General features: G+C 44.0%; 1 protein-coding gene across 1 annotated transcript in view; it reads left to right on the top strand.

The window, feature by feature from the left end:
- The window catches only part of ATF1 (activating transcription factor 1), a 51,799-nt gene extending 34,432 nt beyond the window's left edge, over window positions 1–17,367 (top strand). Inside the window, exons 4-7 of the mRNA XM_040979040.1 lie at window positions 5,194–5,324; window positions 9,598–9,777; window positions 9,860–10,019; window positions 16,021–17,367. Coding sequence (XP_040834974.1) covers window positions 5,194–5,324; window positions 9,598–9,777; window positions 9,860–10,019; window positions 16,021–16,165 — 616 coding nt within the window. The 3' untranslated portion in view covers window positions 16,166–17,367. The remainder of the gene's footprint in view (window positions 1–5,193; window positions 5,325–9,597; window positions 9,778–9,859; window positions 10,020–16,020) is intronic.
- The last annotated feature ends 3,120 nt before the right edge of the window (window positions 17,368–20,487 follow it).

Here is a 20,487-nt window from a genome sequence, read left to right on the forward strand (position 1 = left end):
AGAGCAAGAACTTCCCTCATCTGTTCACTCCTCAGATGGCCACAGATCCCAGGATCCAGGAGCCGCCTCTGTGCCTCCTGTGTGGCTACAGGATCCCAAGGCTTTGGGCCATCCTCTATTGCTTCCCAGGCTGTAAACAGGGAGGCTGATGAGAAGTGGAGCAGCCAGGACCCGAGCCAGCGCCCATCTGGGATGCTGGCATTTGCAGGCAGAGGATCAGCTGATTGAGCCATCATGTCAGCCCAAGGACTGGGAATAGCTTTCAGGGTCTATGATCAAATCCACACACCCTGCCACTTGCTGCAAAGCTTGGCCAGGAGAGTTGTTTTGCATCCTCTGATGAGACCCTTGAAATTCTGTGCTGGCTTAGATAAGCTGGCTCTCATGTCCCCTGTGTATATCTGGTCATGCTGTCCTCTGCACAGGCATCAGCAGTATGTACACGCCAAGTCATAGCACAGATACTGTGATTTTTCCCCTGTGGCTGGGGTTTGAGTCCAACTATCTAGTTGAGGAGGCCCCTGAGAAACCTCCCCTAGAGTGACCTAAAACTTAGCTCTTCTCTGCCCCAGCTAGTGCAGATTCAGTTTGTCACCTGCACCAGTTAACACCATACCAGTGTATGCAGCTGTCTGATCAGTTCCACCACCAGCCAGATTTTTGCATATGTCAGCATATGCCCTGTCCTGGCCTGTCCCGTCCCGGCCTGTCCCACATCCCATCTGGCTCTCGTGTGCACCTGTTCATACTGCAGCTTAGCTTGTCCTGAATTGCTTCTAGACCCGGCCTACCCATATGCCATCTGCTGCTATTGCTTTGTTCTGCCTGGCCTGCTCCCAGCCCTGCCTCTCATGATCACTTAGCGGGGAGTGTCCACAGTTTCTTTGCCAGGATATGTTCTCGGCCCTGGGTCACGAACTTGGCTGGCGGCACTGTAGTCCGGCCCGTCAGGACTCAGTATTCAGTCCTGGCACTCGACTGGGGGCACTGCAGACCAGCCTGGCAAGACTCTATTCAGTCTTGGCACTTGGTTGGGGCACTGCAGACCAGCCTGGCAGGACTCATATCCAGTCCTGGCACTTGCCAGTGGGTGTTACGGCCTAGCCTGGGTTGCCCATAACCTTTCTGGGTTTCACACGTGGCAGTGATGCAGTGGTCTAGCCCCTGGCTGTTCCACTCTCGATCCGGTTCCTTGCCAGTATGCCTGGAAAGCAGTGGAGAATGGTCCAAGTGTTTGAGCCTTACACCCTCGTAGGAGACGCAGAAGACGCTCCTGGCCCCTGGCTTTAGCCTGTCCCAGACCTGGCCATTGTGCTGTTTCCTAAGTGAATCAATGGATGGAAACCCTGTCTCACTGTCTCTCCTTCCCTTTTTATAACTCTGCCTTTTAAATTAAATTATTAAATAAGAATTAGACAAATAATAGATAAATCAGTAAAAAATAAATAGGAATAAATAATTTAAAAATACAATAGAGTCCAGAAAAGAAAACAGTAATTCATAGTCATGTATAGAATGTTTAGGTGTAAAGTCAAATATTTATTGGAAAGGTACCAGTTCAGCAAGAGCATAGTATTTATGCATTGAAAACGAATTAATGAAAATTTAAAAAGATGTAAAAAATATAAAGATCCCTTGGTCATTTATCTGCTGACTGTTAATGTAACACAGTTTTATAAACAAAGGATTCAAGTAAACATTTCTCTGAAGAGTACACAAATGACCAATAACATATAAAAGTTATTTAGCATCATTGATCATTAGCGAAATGCAAATCAAAATCATGACATGCCACTTCACACCCATCGAATGTCTTTAAAAAAAATAAAGTGACAAGTATTGATGAGTGTGTGGTAGCAGTTAGAGCATTCCCACGTTACTGGTGAGAATGGGAACTCAGGCTGCAATAGAAACAGGCTCACAGCTCTGCAGATTGGTAAGATACCATCAGGCCCGCCATTCAAGTGTTGGCACTTACTCAAGATAATCAGAAACATCTGCATACAACTCACAAGAATGTTCATAGCAGCATTGTTTATATCAGCCAGAAACACAAGATTTTATATATATATATATATATATATATGTATGTATTTAATTGGAAAGTCAGATTTACAGAAAGAAGGAGTGACAGAGAAAGATCTTCCATCCATGGTTAACTCCCCAAGTGGCCGCAGTGGAGCTGAGCTGATCTGAAGCCAGGAGCTTCTTCCAGGTCTCCCACGCGGGTGTAGGGTCCCAAGGCTTTGGGCCGTCCTTGACTGCTTTCCCAGGCCACAAGCAGGGAGCTGGATGGGAAGCACAGCCACTGGGATTGGAACTGGCACCCATTGGAACTGCCATCCCAGCGCGTGCAAGGTGAGGACTTTAGCCACCAGGCTATGGTGCCTAGCCCATCAGCTAGACGTGTAAATACAAGAAGTGTCCATCAGCTGATGAATCGACAAAATCATTTAATATTGGAAAATAATTAGGTATTCATATGTTGCAATATGAATGAACCTTAATATAAAACTAAGGCCTGGTGTGGTAGCTGAGCAGCTAAAAAAGCCTTGAATGCTCCAGAATCTCGTATTGGCTCTGGTTCTAATCCCAGCAGCCCTGCTTCCCATCCAGCTCCCTGCCTGTGGCCTGGGAAAGCAGTCAGGGTCGGCCCAAGACCTTGGGACCCTGTACCCGTGCAGGAGACCTGGAGGAAGTTTCTTATGGCTTCGAATTGGCTCAGCTCCAGCTGCTGCGGTCACTTGGGGAGTGAACCATCAGATGCAAGATCTTCCTCTCTTGACTCTCTTCCTCTCTGTATACCCACCTTTCCAATAAACTTAAATAAATCTTAAAAAAAAAAAAAAAACACTAGGGGAATCTACAAAGTCCATGCAGGGTTGCTTAGAGCTTGGGGAGGGCAGAGGAGAATAGAGATTATATGTGTACAGGTGCTGGGTTTTGTGGGGGCAGTAATTATTCTAAAATTGTGGTAATGGTGGTGCATCCATATGAATATAACAAAAACACTGAATTTTAGGCTTTAAGCAATTAAATGAATTGTATGTTAAAGCTGTTTTCTGGAAAAAAAAAAAAGACCTGGAGAAAACTAATTCCATAACTGACAGCTGGTTCTGTGAACAGACTAACTTACAGCGCTGCTGCCAGACAAGAGCAGCCGGAGCAGGTCGCAGGGGATTGCTTGTGTGGCAGTGAGAGGTCATGGGAATATTCTGAGCTGGGCGGCCTCTGCAGAGTGACGGGAGCAGGAGGGGTGCAGTGCAGGGGACAGAGTCACAGCAGCAGCAGATCAGAGGGACTGGTGTGTCAAGGAGGGGGTGTGGGAGCATGGATGGGACCGCATCGGCGGGGGCGGCCAGATGCTGGTGCGGGTTTAACACGGGGACAAGTATTTGAATATAGATTGTGAACAATATACAAGATGATCCCATTTTTTAATTTTAGCGGTTGGAAGAATGGAGCTGATAGTTCAGAAATGAGAGGATGCCTGGCCCTTCTCAGATGTATTTCAGGTTGAAGTGCTCCTTGGGTAGATGTGTTCAGTACAGAACTGGAGATGAGGGAATTGAGGAGAGCTGCATGCTGATGCAGCAGGGAGAGCTGCTGCCTGCGCCCCCGGCATCCCACACGGGCGATGGCTCACGTTCCAGTCCAGCTCCCTGCCGGCGTGCCTGGGGGAAGTAGCAGAAGGTGGCACGTGTGCTGGGCCCCTGCCCTCTGCGTGCAAGACCAGGCTGAAGCTCTCAGCTTCGGCTTGGCTCAGCCCCGGCTAGCACAGCCCTCTGGGAATGAACCAGCGCTGTGATAGGAGACGTGGGCACGCGCACTGCTGCCTGACCACTGCGTAAAATGCCTGCCCGGTGATTCTCTCGTTTTCTTCTATGATGACCATGGATTTAGAGTGAGTATTTTAGTTGTTTTAATTTTTTTCCCCATGAGCAAATAATGCTCATTTGCTGCTGCTTCTCCCTACCCCCAGGTGTCCTGGGAGACCCTTTTTCCGACAGGAATATCTTTCTCTCCCTTAAGCCTTCCATGAATCACATTATACTTACTCAGAGTCACATTTACCTCATTTTTGTTTGTTTTGTTTTCAGAGATTTATTTGTATTGGAAAAGCAGATACATGGACAGAAAGATCTTCCATGCACTGGTTCACTCCCCAAGTGGCCACAGCTGAGCAGATCTGAAGCCAGGAGCCAGGAACTTTCTCTGGGTCTCCCACGCGGGTGCAGGGTCCCAAAGCCTTAGGCCATCCTTAGCTGCTTTCCCAGGCCACAAGAAGGGAAGTGGGTGGGAAGTGGAGCAGCTAGGACACAAACTAGTACCCATATGGGATCCTGGCACATGCAAGACAAGGACTTTAGCCACTCGGCTTCTGCGCCGGGCCCACATTTACTTCTTTAAGTCTATTGATGCATTTAATATTCATGCATTTAAGATGATGATCTTTGGGGCCTGGCGGCATGGCCTAGTGGCTAAAGTTCTTGCCCTGAATGCGCCGGGATCCCATGTGGGTGCTGGTTCTAATCCTGGCAGCCCCTTCCCATCCAGCTCCCTGCTTGTGGCCTGGAAAAGCAGTCGAGGATGGCCCAAAGCTTTGGGACCCTGCACTGGCGTGGGAGACCCGGAGGAAGTTCCTGGCTCCTGGCTTCGGATCAAGATAGCATCAGCTGTTGCGGTCACTTGGGGGGTGAATCATCGCACGGAAGATCTTCCTCTCTGTCTCTCCTCCTCTTTGTATATCTGACTTTCCAATAAATAAATAAATCTTTTTAAAAAAAAGATGGTGATCTTTTCAATCTTGCGCCTTAGAACTGTGTAGTTCCCCCGTTAGAGTTGGAAGATGGAATTGTCATCTTGGTAAACGGAGGTCGCTGACACTCATGTGCGGAAGAGCAGCACCTGTTAGTGGCATGTCTGAAGCAGAGTCTCTCTGATAGGTGAAGACCCTGCGTCTCGTAGAGCCTTGTCCCTAGCGAGGCCCTGCGTGGTGTGTGTGCACTGGCGTCCCTTTCCGGTGCTCGTAAGCGATGGTTACAAACAGCATCTCTTGGCGTGGGAGCTCGGGTGGCAGTACATTGTTGTAGCTTGAGATGGGGAAAGGGGTGGCGGTTTCATCTTATAAAAGCTGGAGAGCAATTAAATTCTTAATATTACCAACATTAATACAGTTCTATTTACCAACAGAAAAATTTTAAAAGACCTATCTTCTGAAGATACACGGGGCAGAAAAGGAGACGGAGAAAACCCCGGCGTGTCCGCCGTCACGTCTATGTCGGTGCCCACATCCATCTATCAGACGAGCAGCGGACAGTACAGTATGGATCAGAGTTTATTCCTTGTGCACAGTTAGCTGTTCTGTTACAAGTGCTGTGTAGAAAGAGTGTCAGACTTGGACAGCGATGATTGTTCAAGTATAATATTTTGATATATGTGCTTTTTCAGTTTTTCTCTTCATTCACTTCTTACAACTTCCCAATGTTATCATTTTATGAGGAAACTGAAGCCCAAAAAGTCAAAGTACTTAAAGGACAGTGAATTATACCACTTTTTAGTTTTCATTTTTTAAAAGATTTATTTTACTTGAAAGAGTTAGAGAAAGAGGAAGACAGAGGGATCCTCCGTCTGCTGGTTCGTTCCCCAGGTTGTCCCAGCAGCCAGAGCTGAGCTGAGCTGAAGCCAGCGGCCAGGACCTTCTTCCAGGTCTCCTACGTCAGTGCAAGCGGCCAAGGCCTTTGGCTGTTTATCCTCTGCTGCTTTCCAGGCCATAAGCAGAGAGGCGGAGCAGGAGTGGAACAGCCAGGACATGACCGCCGTATGGGGTGCCAGTGCCACACAGTGAGGATTAGCATGCTCTACCATGGCGCCAGCCCTGACTGTGCCACTCTTTAAGCTGATCTAGCCAAGACTCAAAATTAAACTGGTCTGAAACTAGAGATACAGTTTTAAACTAAACTGTTCTCTTGGACACTGGCCAGTTATGTGCATGACCTTAATTCCAGTGGGAATTACTATTTGGATTAGTTACATAATACAAGATTAAACATGAACATTGAGTTTTCAGTTTGAGGGTAAGGAAGTTTGAATCCGAGGTTTCCCGTTGCTCGTCAGTGTGCTTCCTGGCATGCCCACCCTGAGGAATCAGGGCCTAGCTGCGTCAGTACGATGAAGCACTCTGCACAAACACTGGGATTGAGCCACACGACTCGTCTCATTGCAGGAAGCTGGACTGGAAGTGGGGCAGTGTGATCTTGAACTGTCACTTTGATATGGGACACAGGCATCAAAAATTATAATCTGTCAGTATGATTTATGATTCTAAGACCATTAAAAATAAGAATTAAGGGGTCAGCACCATAGCATAGCAAGTATAATCCTCCACCTGTGACACCATCCCCAAGTGGCCACCGGTTTGACTTCCAGCTACTCCGCTTCTGATCTGGCTACTGCTGATAGCCCGGGAAAGAGCAGAGGATGGCCTGAGCGCTTGGGCCCTGCTCCCACATGGGAGACCTGGACGAGCCTCCTGGCTTCATTCTGGTCCAGCTCTCGCTGTTGTGGTCATCTGCGAGGTAAACCCACAAATGGAAGATTCTCTCTGCCTCCAAAAGGACAAATGTCCTATGTTCTCCCTGGTAAAATGCAATATTCATGCAAAATACAAAATAGGTGGATATGTAGGTGGAAGAGTACATATATGCATATTCCATGGATGAACTGTGTAATGGAGATTAGCTTACCAGGAAGTGAAGGTACATTGCAGTGGGCGTCTTTGCTACCTGCTCCTGAATAAAAGGAGAACGCCAGTGAGACAGTTAAATATGCCTTGACAATATTATGCTGTATTTTCTATATTTGTCTATAATGTCATGTGCACCTAAATAGAATGTTAAATTTGTAGCTGTTACTAAAGGGACTATACTGCTGTAATAATATGGGGGGAAATGGAGAGGGAATGAAGGGAATCCCTAAAGTTAGAAATCTGTATCATGGAAAAGAATAAAAATAATAATAATAAAAAAACCTAAAAAATTTTAAAAGATTCTCCCTTTCTCTCTTGGTAACTGTCTTTCAAATAAGTGAATGAGTCTTGAAAAAGTATGAAGAACAGATAGAACCTCAGACTAATTTCACATGTTATAATTTAAATAAATCCAATCTGCACTAGTGTATATTATACAAGTAGGCCTTCCTATGATCATTGGCAGTACAGTAACCATGGGACTGAAAAAGCTGGTGACACTGAAGAATCTTTGTTTGATTTCAGTTAATTTAAATAGCCAGATGTTAGAGCACCATAATCTACAGCATGATTTTAAAATACACACAAGTGCTTTAAAAGTCCATGGGGAGGCCCGGCATGATGGCCGAGTGGCTAAACCCTCTCCTGCACACATTGGGATCCCATACGGGCACTGGTTTGTATCCCAGCTGCTCCACTTCCCATCCAGATCCCTGCCTGTGGCCTGGGAAATCAGCAGATGGAAGATCTTTCTCTGTCTTTTCTTTTGGTAGATGTGCCTTTCCAATAAAAGTAAATGTAAAAAAAAAAAAAAAAAAAATTCATGGGGCAAAGACCAAGAGATGTTTATTTTGGTCAAATAGAAAAAATTTTAAAATTCTTACATATCATCAGTCTTCAAACTGTTTTTGGAAACTGTGCTATGAACTATGCAAAAGTAAATTAAAAACAACAATAAAAGCTATGTATAGATTTCACAGTTTTTGTACCAAAATATACTTTTTCTCCAGATTTTATTTTTAAGATACATTTATTTTTATTGCAAAGTCAGATATATAGAGAGGAGAAGAGACAGAAAATGTCCGATGATTCACTCCCCAAGTGACCGCAATAGCTGGAACTGAACCGATCCAAAGCCAGGAGCCAGGAGCCTCTTTTGGGTCTCCCATGCAGGTGCAGGGTCCCAAAGCTTTGGGCCGTCCTCGACTGCTTTCCCAGGCCACAGGCAGGGAGCTGGATGGGAAGTGGAGCTGCTGGGATTAGAACCAGTGAGTATATGGGTTCCCAGCATGTGCAAGGTGAGGACTTTAGCTGCTAGGCTACCATGCCAGGCCCTCTCACAATCTTTATAAAGCATACATGTTGCAATGAGGCATTGTAACTAATAATTTAATTTCAAACTATTGCATCTGAAAATTTGTAATGAATCTTTATATTTTAAGTCACATGAGTGTTTAAAAAAATTTTGGGAAAATGCAATTAAAAGATTATTTTGGTATAAAAGTTTTAAAAAAGTATGCTTGAGCAGTATTTAGAAAGTGATTGAAATTTACATATTATGAAAAAGCTATGCATGGGTTTTAAACTTTCTTTGATACCACAATGACATCTTTTAATTTTGTTTTTTTCGGCAACTTTTATAAGTGGTCTAAACAATGGATGTACGTAGGGGATAATGAGAAATTTCTGGTAAAAATTATTTTTTTACTTAAATACACAAAATACTCACAAGTAAATTTTGGTTTCCTGGTAGCAGAAGCTCAAAAGGATAGCAGAGTCTTGCATAGTTATGATTTCAAAAGAGGAACAGAGGCGGCGCATTGGTTTCTGAAGGGGCTTATTTAAATGCTTAGACAGGTGGTGGTTTTTTTGTTTGTTTGTTTGTTTTGCCCTCCTGTTTGGTATTTCACACAAGAACTGCAAGGAAAACATAAGTGAAAAATGTGTGTGAGGAGCTAAGTAACGTAATCTGTAAAGTGACTCCCTGGGAACTTGGCCCTGTTGGTGCTTCCCAAGGCAGTGAACGATGAGATTCCACGCTGATCTAAGAATTATAGAAGCTTTTGTTCAGTTTGAACTTTTGTCCATGGGCAAACTTTACCTGTTACGTATTTTTCAGTTGTGATCTTTTTAATGTTTAAAATGTATAGTCCAGTTTTTAATTATTTTTTATTTTCCTTAGCAGTTAGAAGTTGGTATCTTGCTCTAATGCCCTAGTACTGCTGAGACAACATTGGCAATTAGTATGAAGTGTTCCGTGGGTTCCAAAATCGGCCACTTTAGAAAAAAAACTAAGAAATTTATTTTCGTTTGGAAAGCAGATTACAGAGAGGAGAGATGAGATGTTTTCCATCTGTTGATTGACTCCCAGGTGAACGCAGTGGCCGGAGCTTAGTTGAGCTGCTCAGAGCTGGGAACCAGGAGCCGCTTCAGCTCTCCCACAAGGGCACAGAGTCCCAAGGACTGTTCTGTGCTCTGCTGCTTTGCCAGGTCATAAACAGAGACCCGGATGGGAAGTAGAACAGCTGGAGTAGAATCAGGTGCCATTGGGATACAGGGTAGAGGATTAGCCTGTTGAGCTGTGATGCTACCTCCAAAATAGGCTGTCTTTGAACAATGTATTACGCAGTATAAGACCAAATTCAAGGTAGTACTTTTGAACTATAAACATTTATTTTAAAATTTCATTTATTGCTTTTATGTATAGTTACTCAAGGCAATCAACCGTGACCTAGTAGAACTGCATTCAGAGCTGCTTTGTGTTTTCTAGTATTTACTTTTTTTTTTTTTACTCCTTTAACTAATTTGTTTATAGCCTCACAAATGCTATTTTCTCTCTTTGGTTAAAGTTGCTATTGCCCCAAATGGAGCCTTACAGCTGGCCAGTCCAGGCACAGATGGCATACAGGGCCTGCAGACATTGACCATGACAAATTCGGGCAGTGCTCAGCAAGGGACGATTCTCCAGTATGCGCAGACCTCTGATGGACAGCAGATTCTTGTGCCCAGCAACCAGGTGGTGGTGCAGAGTAAGTATGTTTATGTGCCTGTATCAAGTGTCCCAGAATCCTCTCCCAGCTTGTCAGTTAACTCGCTGTTTGGGTCACACAGCTGCATCGGGAGACATGCAGACATACCAGATCCGGACCACACCCTCAGCTACTTCACTGCCACAGACTGTGGTGATGACGTCACCGCTGACACTGACATCTCAGGCAGCTAAGACAGATGACCCCCAGTTGAAAAGAGAAATACGGCTGATGAAAAACAGGTACGTAGTAAAGTTATATGACTGCCAGAATCGGTAGTGTTTTTCAAATCTCAAGATACAACCAAATGGTAGTTGGACTTGTGTAACTGACCCAGGAGAGGAGCTTTGTTTTCCTTAGTACTAGATGAAGTTCATTATCAATGGATTAGTTAGACTGCTGTGTGTGTGACAGAGTTCTTTCAGTTTTATTGAAGTAGCCATGGTGAGCACAGCTTTTCACACAGCAGTTGGTTTTCGTGAGTTCACAGGGCTTTAAGTCTCAAGAATTCCAGGTGTCAGGGTCCAAAGTTTTAGATACTGCCTTTCAGGAAGAAGATGGAAACAGCAAATGTAAAAGGGAATTTATAACTGGAGAAGGGCAAGATGTGTGTCTAGGTTTTAAAGATAAAAGATGCCATTGAAAATCGTCAAGGACCAGGGACAATTAAGAAAAATGCATTGGAAAGGAAAATATAAAATCAACGTTAGCAAAGATGTATTTAAAAGAATACATCTTTTATTTGTATTTATTTATTTTTATTGAGAAGGCAGCTTTACAGAGCGAAGGAGAGAGAAGAAAGAGAGAGAGAGAGAGAGAGAGAGAGAGAGATCTCCTGCTCTTTAAATGGCCTCAGTAGCCAGAGCTGAGCTGATGGGAAGCCCGGAGCGAGAGCTTCTTGCTCAGGACAGGAGCCTGTGCGCACATGGGATCCCGCGTGCAGCTAGATGATGATCAGCCTGCTGAACCACCACGCCAGTCTCAACACACATGTATTTCTCTACCTAAAGTGTTCACAAGAATAAACTATAAATTATTTGAAAGGTTGAAAAGAACTGGTTTTCTTTATCAATGCCCTGGAATCCTTTTCCAGTTTAGCAAAACAGGAAAAATAAGTAAAAACTGTGTGACCAGGTGTTTGAGGTATCTGGGGTGCCCACACCCCGTGTCAGAGTGGCTGCATTCCAGCCCCGTCCCTGACTCCTGTCAGTACCCTGCTATCTGTGTCCTGGGAGGCAACCAGTGGTGGCTCAGGTACTTGGTCCTTGCTGTCTGTGTGGGAGACCTGGATTAAGTTCTTGGCTCCTCGCTGTACAAATAAGTTTATAAATTTTCAGTTCATTTTGAAAGAGAGCATGTTATTCTTTCTGTTGGTTCACTGCTCAGGCACCTACAGCAGCGAGTGCCTGACTAGGCTGAAGCCAGGAGTCTGAAACTGAACCTGGGACTCCCGTGTGAGTGGCAGGGAATCCATCAGTAGGAGTCTGGATCAGAAGCTGGGGAGCCAGGACTAAAGCCAGACACTGCAGTGTAAGATGTGGGTGTCCCGAGTGGAGTCTGAACCACCACACTGAATGCCAAGCCCCTGGCTCAGGGCTAGCCCAAGCCTGGCTGTTACAGGCATTTGAGAAATGAAAGATCTCTCTTTCTTCTTTTAAAATAAGAATTTTAAAGACAAACACATTGATTAATGAAGTAGACTGGAGAGCCCTGAATTAGATGCATGAACAAAGGACCCATTGATAGAACATGATAGATGGTTGGGGTGGTCTCAGCGAACAATGCTAGAATGTTGGAAACTCAAGTTAAAAAAACAATACATTAGATTCTTCTTCACACCTCATCCAGGAATCATTCCAGATGGATTAAAAACTTAAAAAATTTAAAAATCTTTTAGTCAATGTATAAACCAAAGAATTGCTTAATTAGGACAATAGACACAGAAAAATAAGAAGAAACATGAATTCATTTTATTTCACTGAAAGAAATCACTTCTATTCGTTCAAAGAATAACACAGAGGGTAACACAAAGATATTGAAAATATCATCTTTACACATGTAGAAGATGTTTATCATACCTGACCAGCAGATTTGTTTGGAAAAAAAAAAAATCTTTGAATCACAAAGATGAATAGATTGCGAAAGATATGGGTGGGTAATAACCACGCGAAAGACTGCTCAGCCTTATGAGCAATGAGGGAAATGCAGCTTGATGCCACGCACTTAGGTGCCTGCCTGTCCACCGGCTGGCAAGCATTTAGAGCAGTGGAACTTGCATACAGCTCTAGGAATGTGAACCGCGCAGCTGCTTCGGAAATCACTGGGGCTTTATCTTGTATGGCCGACCCAGACATCCTTGTGATCGCTGCTGTCCTCTGTGTATGCGACAGAGAGACTTTGCAGAAGTATGCATAAAAACGTTCACAGCCAAAATCAGGGGAAAAAAGTAAAGTACCTAGTGATAAAATACTTTAGAGCCTTTGAAAATGAGGAAGCTAAACATGATGTCCCGTTTGGAATCATACACGTGAGCACAGGATCAGAGCTGTAAGGGCTTCTCAGCCAGAGGCAGCACGTCAGCCTGGTCGTGCTGTGTCTTGCCAAGGCGGGTGTTGTGTGCACACATCCTCAGGTGTACACTGTGCTTCCTAACTGACACCCATATCACATGCGCCTCTTTACCTCTGTGCTGCTTCCTACAGAGTTTTAGGAACCACGGTAATTTGTAAGTAAATTTAGTAGGATGCTAGGATTTTCCAAAGAAACAGAATGGCTCACACAGTTACAGAGCCCTAGAAGTCCTGTAATAGGCTGGCTGCCAGGGGGCAAGGAGGCTAGCCAGTGATGGGATCCAGTGCCAGGCCAGTGACTGGGGGCGAGAGCACAGGCCCGAGCCCTAGAATCTGCAGGAGCGCTCATGTCCAAGGCCAGGATCCAGGAGTGTCCTAGCCCCCGTCTCGGCAATTCACCTTTCCTCTGCTTTTTTGTTCTATCCAGGCCCTCAGCGGATTGGATGATGGGCACCCACAATGGTGAGGGTGCATCTTCTTTATTTACACATGCCATACTAACCTCTCCTGGAAACTCCCTCACAGATCATGCCCAGAAATAGTAATTCTCCAGCTCTCTAGGTATCCCTTAGCCCTATCAACCATGATGCCCAAGTCAACCATGACAGGTGTTTTTCTGTTGTCAATAACCGTCTTCAAAATAACAATGGGAAATAATACTACCCTCATCTTAATTGATGGAACACATGAAATATTTAGGAAGAATTTAACAGGACAAGCATAAGATCCATTTTTTAAAATCTTTGAGTTGAACTGTATCTGAACAATTTAGGAAATGTACTGATTCAAGATAGAGTCGGGGGTAGAGGGTGTCTGGTGTGATGGCTCAATTGGCTAATCCACGTACAAGCACTGGCATCCCATATGGGTGCCGGATTGTATTTCAGCTGCTCCACTTCCCAGCCAGCTCCCTGCTTGTGGCCTGGGAAAGCAGTTGAGGACGGCCCAAAGTCTTGGGACTCTGTACCTGTGTGGGAGACCAGGAAGAGGCTTCTGGCTCCTGGCTTTGGGTCAGTTCAGCTCCAGGTGTTGTGGCCATTTGGAAAGTGAACCAGTGAGTGGAATATCTTTCTGTCTCTCCTTCTGTCCCTAAATCTGCCTTTTCAGTAAAAATAGTTTTTTAAAAAGTTAATATTAAATATCAGTGCTTTTTAGTTTTGCATATAAATTTAATATAGTTCTAATTCAACATTTCCAAATCTTCAAGGAAGTAGACAAAATAAGTTGAGAGTCTCCATGGAAGAAGTAAGTATTCAAGAATGGGAAGAAGTTCCTTTTCTATTAGACACTGAAGTACTCGAACACCATTAAAACTGCAATGAGTATTGTGATCAACATAGGATCAGGCAGCAGGCAGGGCAGCAGTGTCTTCTTGTGCTCTGAAGTGCTTGTGCAAGGGATGGCTTATTAGCTGTGTCGGCTTGACCAGCTCCACATTTGGAAGGAAATTAAGCTGGACCTATTTTCTTTCTTTTTTCAGTTTTCCTTTTGTTTGAAAAGCGGAGAGACCACTAGTTCACTCCCCAGCTGTCTGCCAGCAGCCAAGGCTAAGCTAGACCAAAAGCCAGGTCTCATTACAGATCTCCCATCTGGGTGCCAGGGACCAAGTACTGTAGCCATTCCTTGCTGCCTCCCAGATTGAGTATCAGCTGGAAGCTGGGCTAGACACAGAATACCAGATACAACCAGGCACCCTCTTATGGGATGCAGGCACCCTCGTTGATTTACCAGTCTCCTATCCCTGGACACCTAATTTATACACAAGTAACTACAAGTCGTTTGAAAGACTTGTGAAGACTGAAACACTACAAACTTTTAAGAGTAAAATTAAGGCCCAGTGTGGTAGCGTAGTGGCTAATTCCTTGCCTTGCATGTGTCGGGATCCCTATTGGGATTTGGTTCATGTCCCAGTTGTACCACTTCCCATCCAGCTCCCTGCTTGTGGCCTGGGAAAGCAGTCGAGGACAGCCCAAAGCCATGGGATTCTGCACCCATGTGGGAAACCCATTAGAAACACCTGACTCTTGGCTTCGGATTGGCTCAACTCTGGCCATTGCAACCACTTGGGGAGTGAATCAGCGAATGGAAGATCTTTCTCTCTGCCTCTCCTCTCTGTACATCTGACTTTCAAAACAATATGTCACAGAGCATGTTAGAGACAGGAACTAAAGGTATGACAATACTGGCATCCCATATGAGCACTGCTTGAGTCCTTGTTGCTGTGTCTGCATCCAGCTTCCTGCTGGTGCCCCTGGGAAAGCAGTTTGAGCTGGCCCAAGTGCTTGGTCCTGTACTCAAGAAGAGGCTCCTGGCTTTGGCCTGACTCCAGCCTGGCTGTGTGGCCGTTTGGGAGTTACCAGTGGGTGGAAGACTCTTCCTCTCCCTCTAATTCTGCCTTTCACATACACACACACACACAAAAGAAAGTCAAATGGATGGTTTGAAATGAATCTAAAAAGTGACAAAATAGTATGTGTAATAAATACAGGATTTTTAGAATTGATAAGTGGGCTGTGGTAAGTAAATACAGAGAAACAGACCAGTTGAAAAGATGCTCAACCTCATTAATTAGAGAAATAATTTACAATGAAATGTCACATGGAAAACATTGAAATTGACTCCCATCTAGTATATAAGAGTTGTTCACATATATTGTAGAAGAAAATTGAAGTTTTATAGTATATAGTTTCTGCCACAAATAAACTTCAAAATAAGTCTTTTACCTCTGAAGAATATTTGCAAGTTTATATATCATTATAGCATACCGATCTATATATCTATGTACAGCCAGATATAGGTAATATATTGATTTCTGTAAATGAATATAAAAGGTCTAGGGAAAGGAAAGACATGTGATCTGTAAATACGAGGTCATATTAGATAGACGGTAATGAGGTCCCGTGCACGGCCTTTTAAAGCAGGTCTGTGTGCCAACATGGAAACAGCACTAAAGCAGTGTGAGTGAGACAGTCTAAAAGCTCAGAGCAACATTCCACCTCTTTATGTTGATTTTGTATAACTTACGTGTGACTTCACAGAAATGTTCTGAAAAGATGTGCACAGCATTGTTGAAGCACTGCTTCTAATCGAGACTTCCGAAGTAGAAGGTGAAAAAATCACATGTCAGAAATTAGCTAGAAGACCCTTCTGTTTCACTCTCTAGTGTTTACTCCAGAGAAGTGAGACAGAGGTCTACAGAAAAACTGGCACAGCATCTCACCGTGCAGACAGTTCAGACACTGAAGCAGCAGCGTGTATTTCCATGGTGGAAACCCCCATTGATAGGAGCAAGGCAGTACTCGGGGACAGGAATGAACCTCGACCCGCCCAGTGGAAAGGGCATGCCAGCGGCCTTGTTATCTCAGGTTCTTAGGCAGGAAACTAATGTGTGGTGATAAGAATCCAGCTAGTGGTTGCTTGGGAGAGGACTGAGCAGGCAGAGGCAGGTGGGAACTTTCTGGGGCTGTGAGAGTATTATGTCTCTAGGGAAACACAGCCGTTGGTCAACCCTGACTGAGTTCTTCATTTAGGGTCTGTTTTCTTTGCTGTAAGTAAGAACTTAATTTTTGAAACGAGGGAGAAAAGGTGACCAGGTAAAATTGCTGAGGAAAATTTACTGTCTAAAGAATGTGATATATTTTTTTCTAACATTAAAAAAAATGTTTGTATTTAGGGAAGCTGCTAGAGAATGTCGCAGAAAGAAGAAAGAATACGTGAAATGCCTGGAAAATCGAGTTGCAGTCCTGGAAAATCAAAATAAAACTCTAATAGAAGAGTTAAAAACTTTAAAGGATCTTTATTCCCATAAAAGTGTTTGATTCTTGAGAAAGAAAATATTTTTGTGGACTAAAAGTTAGTTGGATTTCTTTTTAGTGGAGTTGTATAAATTAAAAGGTCAAAAGTGAAGCTTTTTATTTAGGTTTTTTGCATTGCAAGAGATCGACTGAAAGAAGATTAAATGGAAAACGACTTCAAGGAAGCCAGGGGCGCCACTGGAAGCCGAGGGGCAGTCACACTCAAGAGCACAGGACAAGATGGAGGGCAGCAAACTGAATTTCTAAAACAGTTGACCCTGTAGGCTTGCATTTTTTCCTGTTTCCTCAAATTTACCTTTTTTGGTTGGTGTGAGTGTGTGTTGTGTGTTTCATTTCTGCTAATAAATTCTAAATTACAGTTGTAAAAAAGAACCTTGGTATGTTCCTAAAGGATAAATTATGTGTTGTGATTATGTGTGCTTGTCCACCGTCAGTGTGATGTTGACCTGAGAGGTTGGCGAAGCGGGCTAAGCATTGGCAGATCCCGCACAGGAGCGAAGTGCCTGAGGGAGGATGGTGATTTTATAACTTTTTTTTTTTATGAAAATGGAAAGAAAAACTGTTTAGTACTTTGATATTTTTCAATTGTTTCTTGCGCATTCTGGCAATGGTGATTTTCTACAAATATATAATAATTTTTTTTCAATTATTCTGTATGCAGTTGAATATCCATTACTTACTCTATTGTGCTTTAATAGAATGGAATGTTTACAGGCCTTGAAAATATTATTTTAAAAAACCCTGAAGATGCATACCAAAGTTTTTCCAAGAGAATTTTATAGTCAATTTACTGTAAGGTTTCTTAGATCCTAAAATAGTATGGTAATTTTATGTTAGAGACTATTTTGTATGTTAGTGAATGGTACCTTTATAAAAAAAGTGACTGCCAATATATTTTTATAGCTGATCTTTATAAATTCTAATATTGAGTTTTTAATGATTATTTTAAATGTTTATATAGTTTGTTTAGTAAAAAATTTACATCTCAAAGTATCATTTTTATATTACGAGAAGTTTTCAGATTGGCTAATATTTTAATTGTAAGTTTTATATACAATTTATCTAAAGTTAAAAATGCCATATACCAGTGTTTAACCTCTGTGTTCCAATTTGTATACTCTTTGAAATTGTACTGCAAGATTATTGTGTGCTTAATACAATATGTATCATATTGTCAAAGAAATTAAAAAATTGGATGAAATCAAGTTTGCTGAATGTGCGGTGTGATGCTTTGTCCGGGCTCGTTGATAGTTTGTGCTAATTGCACCGATTACATTGCGTTTCTAGTTTTCAGTGAGATGTGTTTGTAGCGATGGAGGTTCAAGCTGGAATTCCATTAGTCGGCTAACTGCTGCTCTGAGGGAGCCTGTTTCATAGAAAATCTTACCAACTTGCCCATTCAGGATTGCTCCTCCGTTCACATCTCTCATTCCGAGTCTTTGAGAATAGGACTGTGTTGACGAGGTAGCAACTGATAAAGTTTCATCATCAGGGCATTTCATTGAAATCACTCAACTATCCTGTGTGCAGCCTTAATCTCAAACTAGTGATCCTGGAGGCCTAAAGAGCAGGAGGAGGCATGGCGTCACCAGGCTATGTCAGAATAGCATATTCTAGAAACATGATCGACTGGTTGGTTGATTTGAAAGGCAGAGGGAGAGGACATATTTACTGCTAAATGGCCACTAGGACTGGAAGCCTGGAACTGTGCTAGGATCGGCTCTCCTGGTTACTAGCACAGAACTGGATTTGTTGTTATTATTATTTTTTAAAGAATTATTTTTTAATTACAAAGTCAGATATACAGAGAGGAGAGACAGAGAGGAAAATCTTCCTTCCAATGATTCACTCCCCAAGAGTGCAGTGGCCGGTGCTGTGCCGATCCGAAGCGAGGAGCCAGGAACCTCTTCTGGGTCTCCCACGTGGATTCAGGGTCCCAAGGCTTTGGGCCGTCCTCGACTGCTTTCTCAGGCCACAAGCAGGGAGCTGGATGGGAAGCAAGGCCGCCAGGATTAGAACCAGTGCCCATATGGGATCCCTGTGCGTTCAACGTGAGGACTTTAGGTGCTAGGCCATGGCTCTTGGCCCGAGAGCTGGATTGAAAGTAGAGCAGCTTGAGCCAGCATTGCAGGTGGCAGCTTAAATTGATGCACAGCAATACTGGTCCCCAGAGGAGTGGTATAATTGCAATATATGAGATGGTGTCATGCTTGTAAGGGATGAGCTCTTAGTGCCAAAATGGCTCTGTTTTCAGGTATTTTAAACTTTGTTGCCTGCACACTTCTCATTATAGAATGTTGCTCATCAAACCAGCTTGCTTTCTCTGGCTGTGGCAGCCAGGCTGGGCAGCTGTTGAAGATTCCTTGGATGCATACCAAATTTGTCTGTTTTCCTAATGTGAAACCTATTAAAAGTCTCAGATGATTGGAGTGCAGACATGGAATCAGGCCTCAGAAATGCAAGATTAATGGAACTGTTTCCTAGGTTAACTTACTATTTTACCTAATCCTCGTGCCTTTATAAATTGATGTGTTGTGGATTCTTGGCCTAAGCAGCCACAGACAGTGCTGGCAGCCCCTTTCAGAGTGCCAGCTCGAGACCTGGATCTTAAGACCATCCCTGAGGTTAAGTACTTGTCTAACCTGGTTATATGATCACTGATGACCAGGATCTAAGATTTAAACCTCATCTCCTAAGCCCTGGGGTGACACTGGTGTAACAGGTTAAGCTTGAGATGCTGGCATCCCACTTCAGCCCCGCTTGGAGTCCCAGGCTGCCCCGCTCTTGATCCAGCTCTCTGCTGATGTACCTGGGGAAGAAGTGGATGGCTCAAATCCCTTCCCATGTGGGGGCCCTGGAGGAAGATCCCCGCTCATGGCTTTGGGCTGGTCCAGCCTGGTCCAGTTGTGGCCATTTAGGGAATGAACCAGCATACTGAGAATCCCCCATATCGCACTCTAACTTTACCTTTTACATAAACGTCTTTAACTTTGCCTTTTAAGTGTGTGTGTTTAAATAGTAAGCCCCGTGCACCCCTAATGAACACCACACTGTACGGGTTGTCTCGTGCTCACATAAAGCTTCACAGGTAACTGTTCACAGGAGTGCTTTGGAGTATTTGTTAAATGAATGCAGATCTAGATTCAAACACACTTAAGGTACATGGTGCTTTGATACTTTGTCCTAGGCAACAAATAATTAAACAGCAGTTCAGACTCAGGTCTAAACCAATTTGTGCTTGATGAGAGTATCCCTCCCCCTTGAGTTTCATTGTTCTGTTTTAATATTTATGGTTTAAGATGTATTTTTATTGGAAAGGCGGATCAGGTTTAGTAGAGGAGATATACTCTCGGCTGGTTCACTGCCTGCCTCAAATGACTGCAATGCACAGAGCTGAGCCAATCCAAAGCCAGGTGCCAGGAGCTTCTAAGTCTCCATGAAGTCGCAAGGACTCAAGGCTTTGCTGCCCTCTACTGCTTTTCTAGCCCATGGGCCGGGAGCGGGAAGGGAAGTGGAACAGTCAGCACTCGTAGCTGTGCCCATATGGCACGCTGGCACTTCCAAGGCAAGGATCAGTCACTGAGCCATCACACCGGGCCCAAGACTTACTTGTTTGAAAGGCAGCGTACTGGAGAGGGAATTAGAAATTTTCCATTTGATGATTTTGCTTCTAAAAATGGTTGTGGCACAGGGTTGGACCAGGTTAAAACTAGGTGCTAGATACTCCACTGGGTCCCCCACGTGGATGGCAGGGTCCCAAGCATTCAATCCATCTGCTGCTTTTTTAGGGGAATAAGTAGTGAAGTCACAAGTGGGGGCATTAATGTTTGACCATTGGATGCAGGTGATAAGCAGAAAAAAAAAGGGGGGGGTGGGGTGGGGGATGCAGTGTATAATGGCCCAAATGCATCTTAGAAACTTTCAAGCATCAAATTTAAAGGTTGTATTGCATATGTCCACTAGATGGCGACCCTGCATTTTAAACTCAGAAGTTCTGCAAAGGTAAAAATAGGTGGGGACTTCAAAAATTCATGGAAAGTGAGATTAGAAGATGCTTATGGGGGCCCCGCTCGGTGGTCTAGCACCTAAAGTCCTCACCTTGAACACGTCAGGATCCCATATGGACTCAAGTTCTAATCCCGGCAGTCTTGCTTCCCAGCCAGCTGCCTGCTTGTAGCCTGGGAAAGCAGTCGAGGACGGCCCAAAGCCTTGGGACCCTGTACCTACATGGGAGAGATCTGGAAGAACTCCTGGCTCCTGACTTCGGATCGGCGCAGCTCAGGCCGTGGCAGTCACTTGGGAAGTAAACCATTGGATGGAAGATG

The sequence above is a fragment of the Ochotona curzoniae genome, unplaced genomic scaffold (assembly GCF_017591425.1).
Source record: "Ochotona curzoniae isolate NIBS_2020 unplaced genomic scaffold, NIBS_Ocur_1.0 contig_1014, whole genome shotgun sequence".
Taxonomy (NCBI): domain Eukaryota; kingdom Metazoa; phylum Chordata; class Mammalia; order Lagomorpha; family Ochotonidae; genus Ochotona; species Ochotona curzoniae.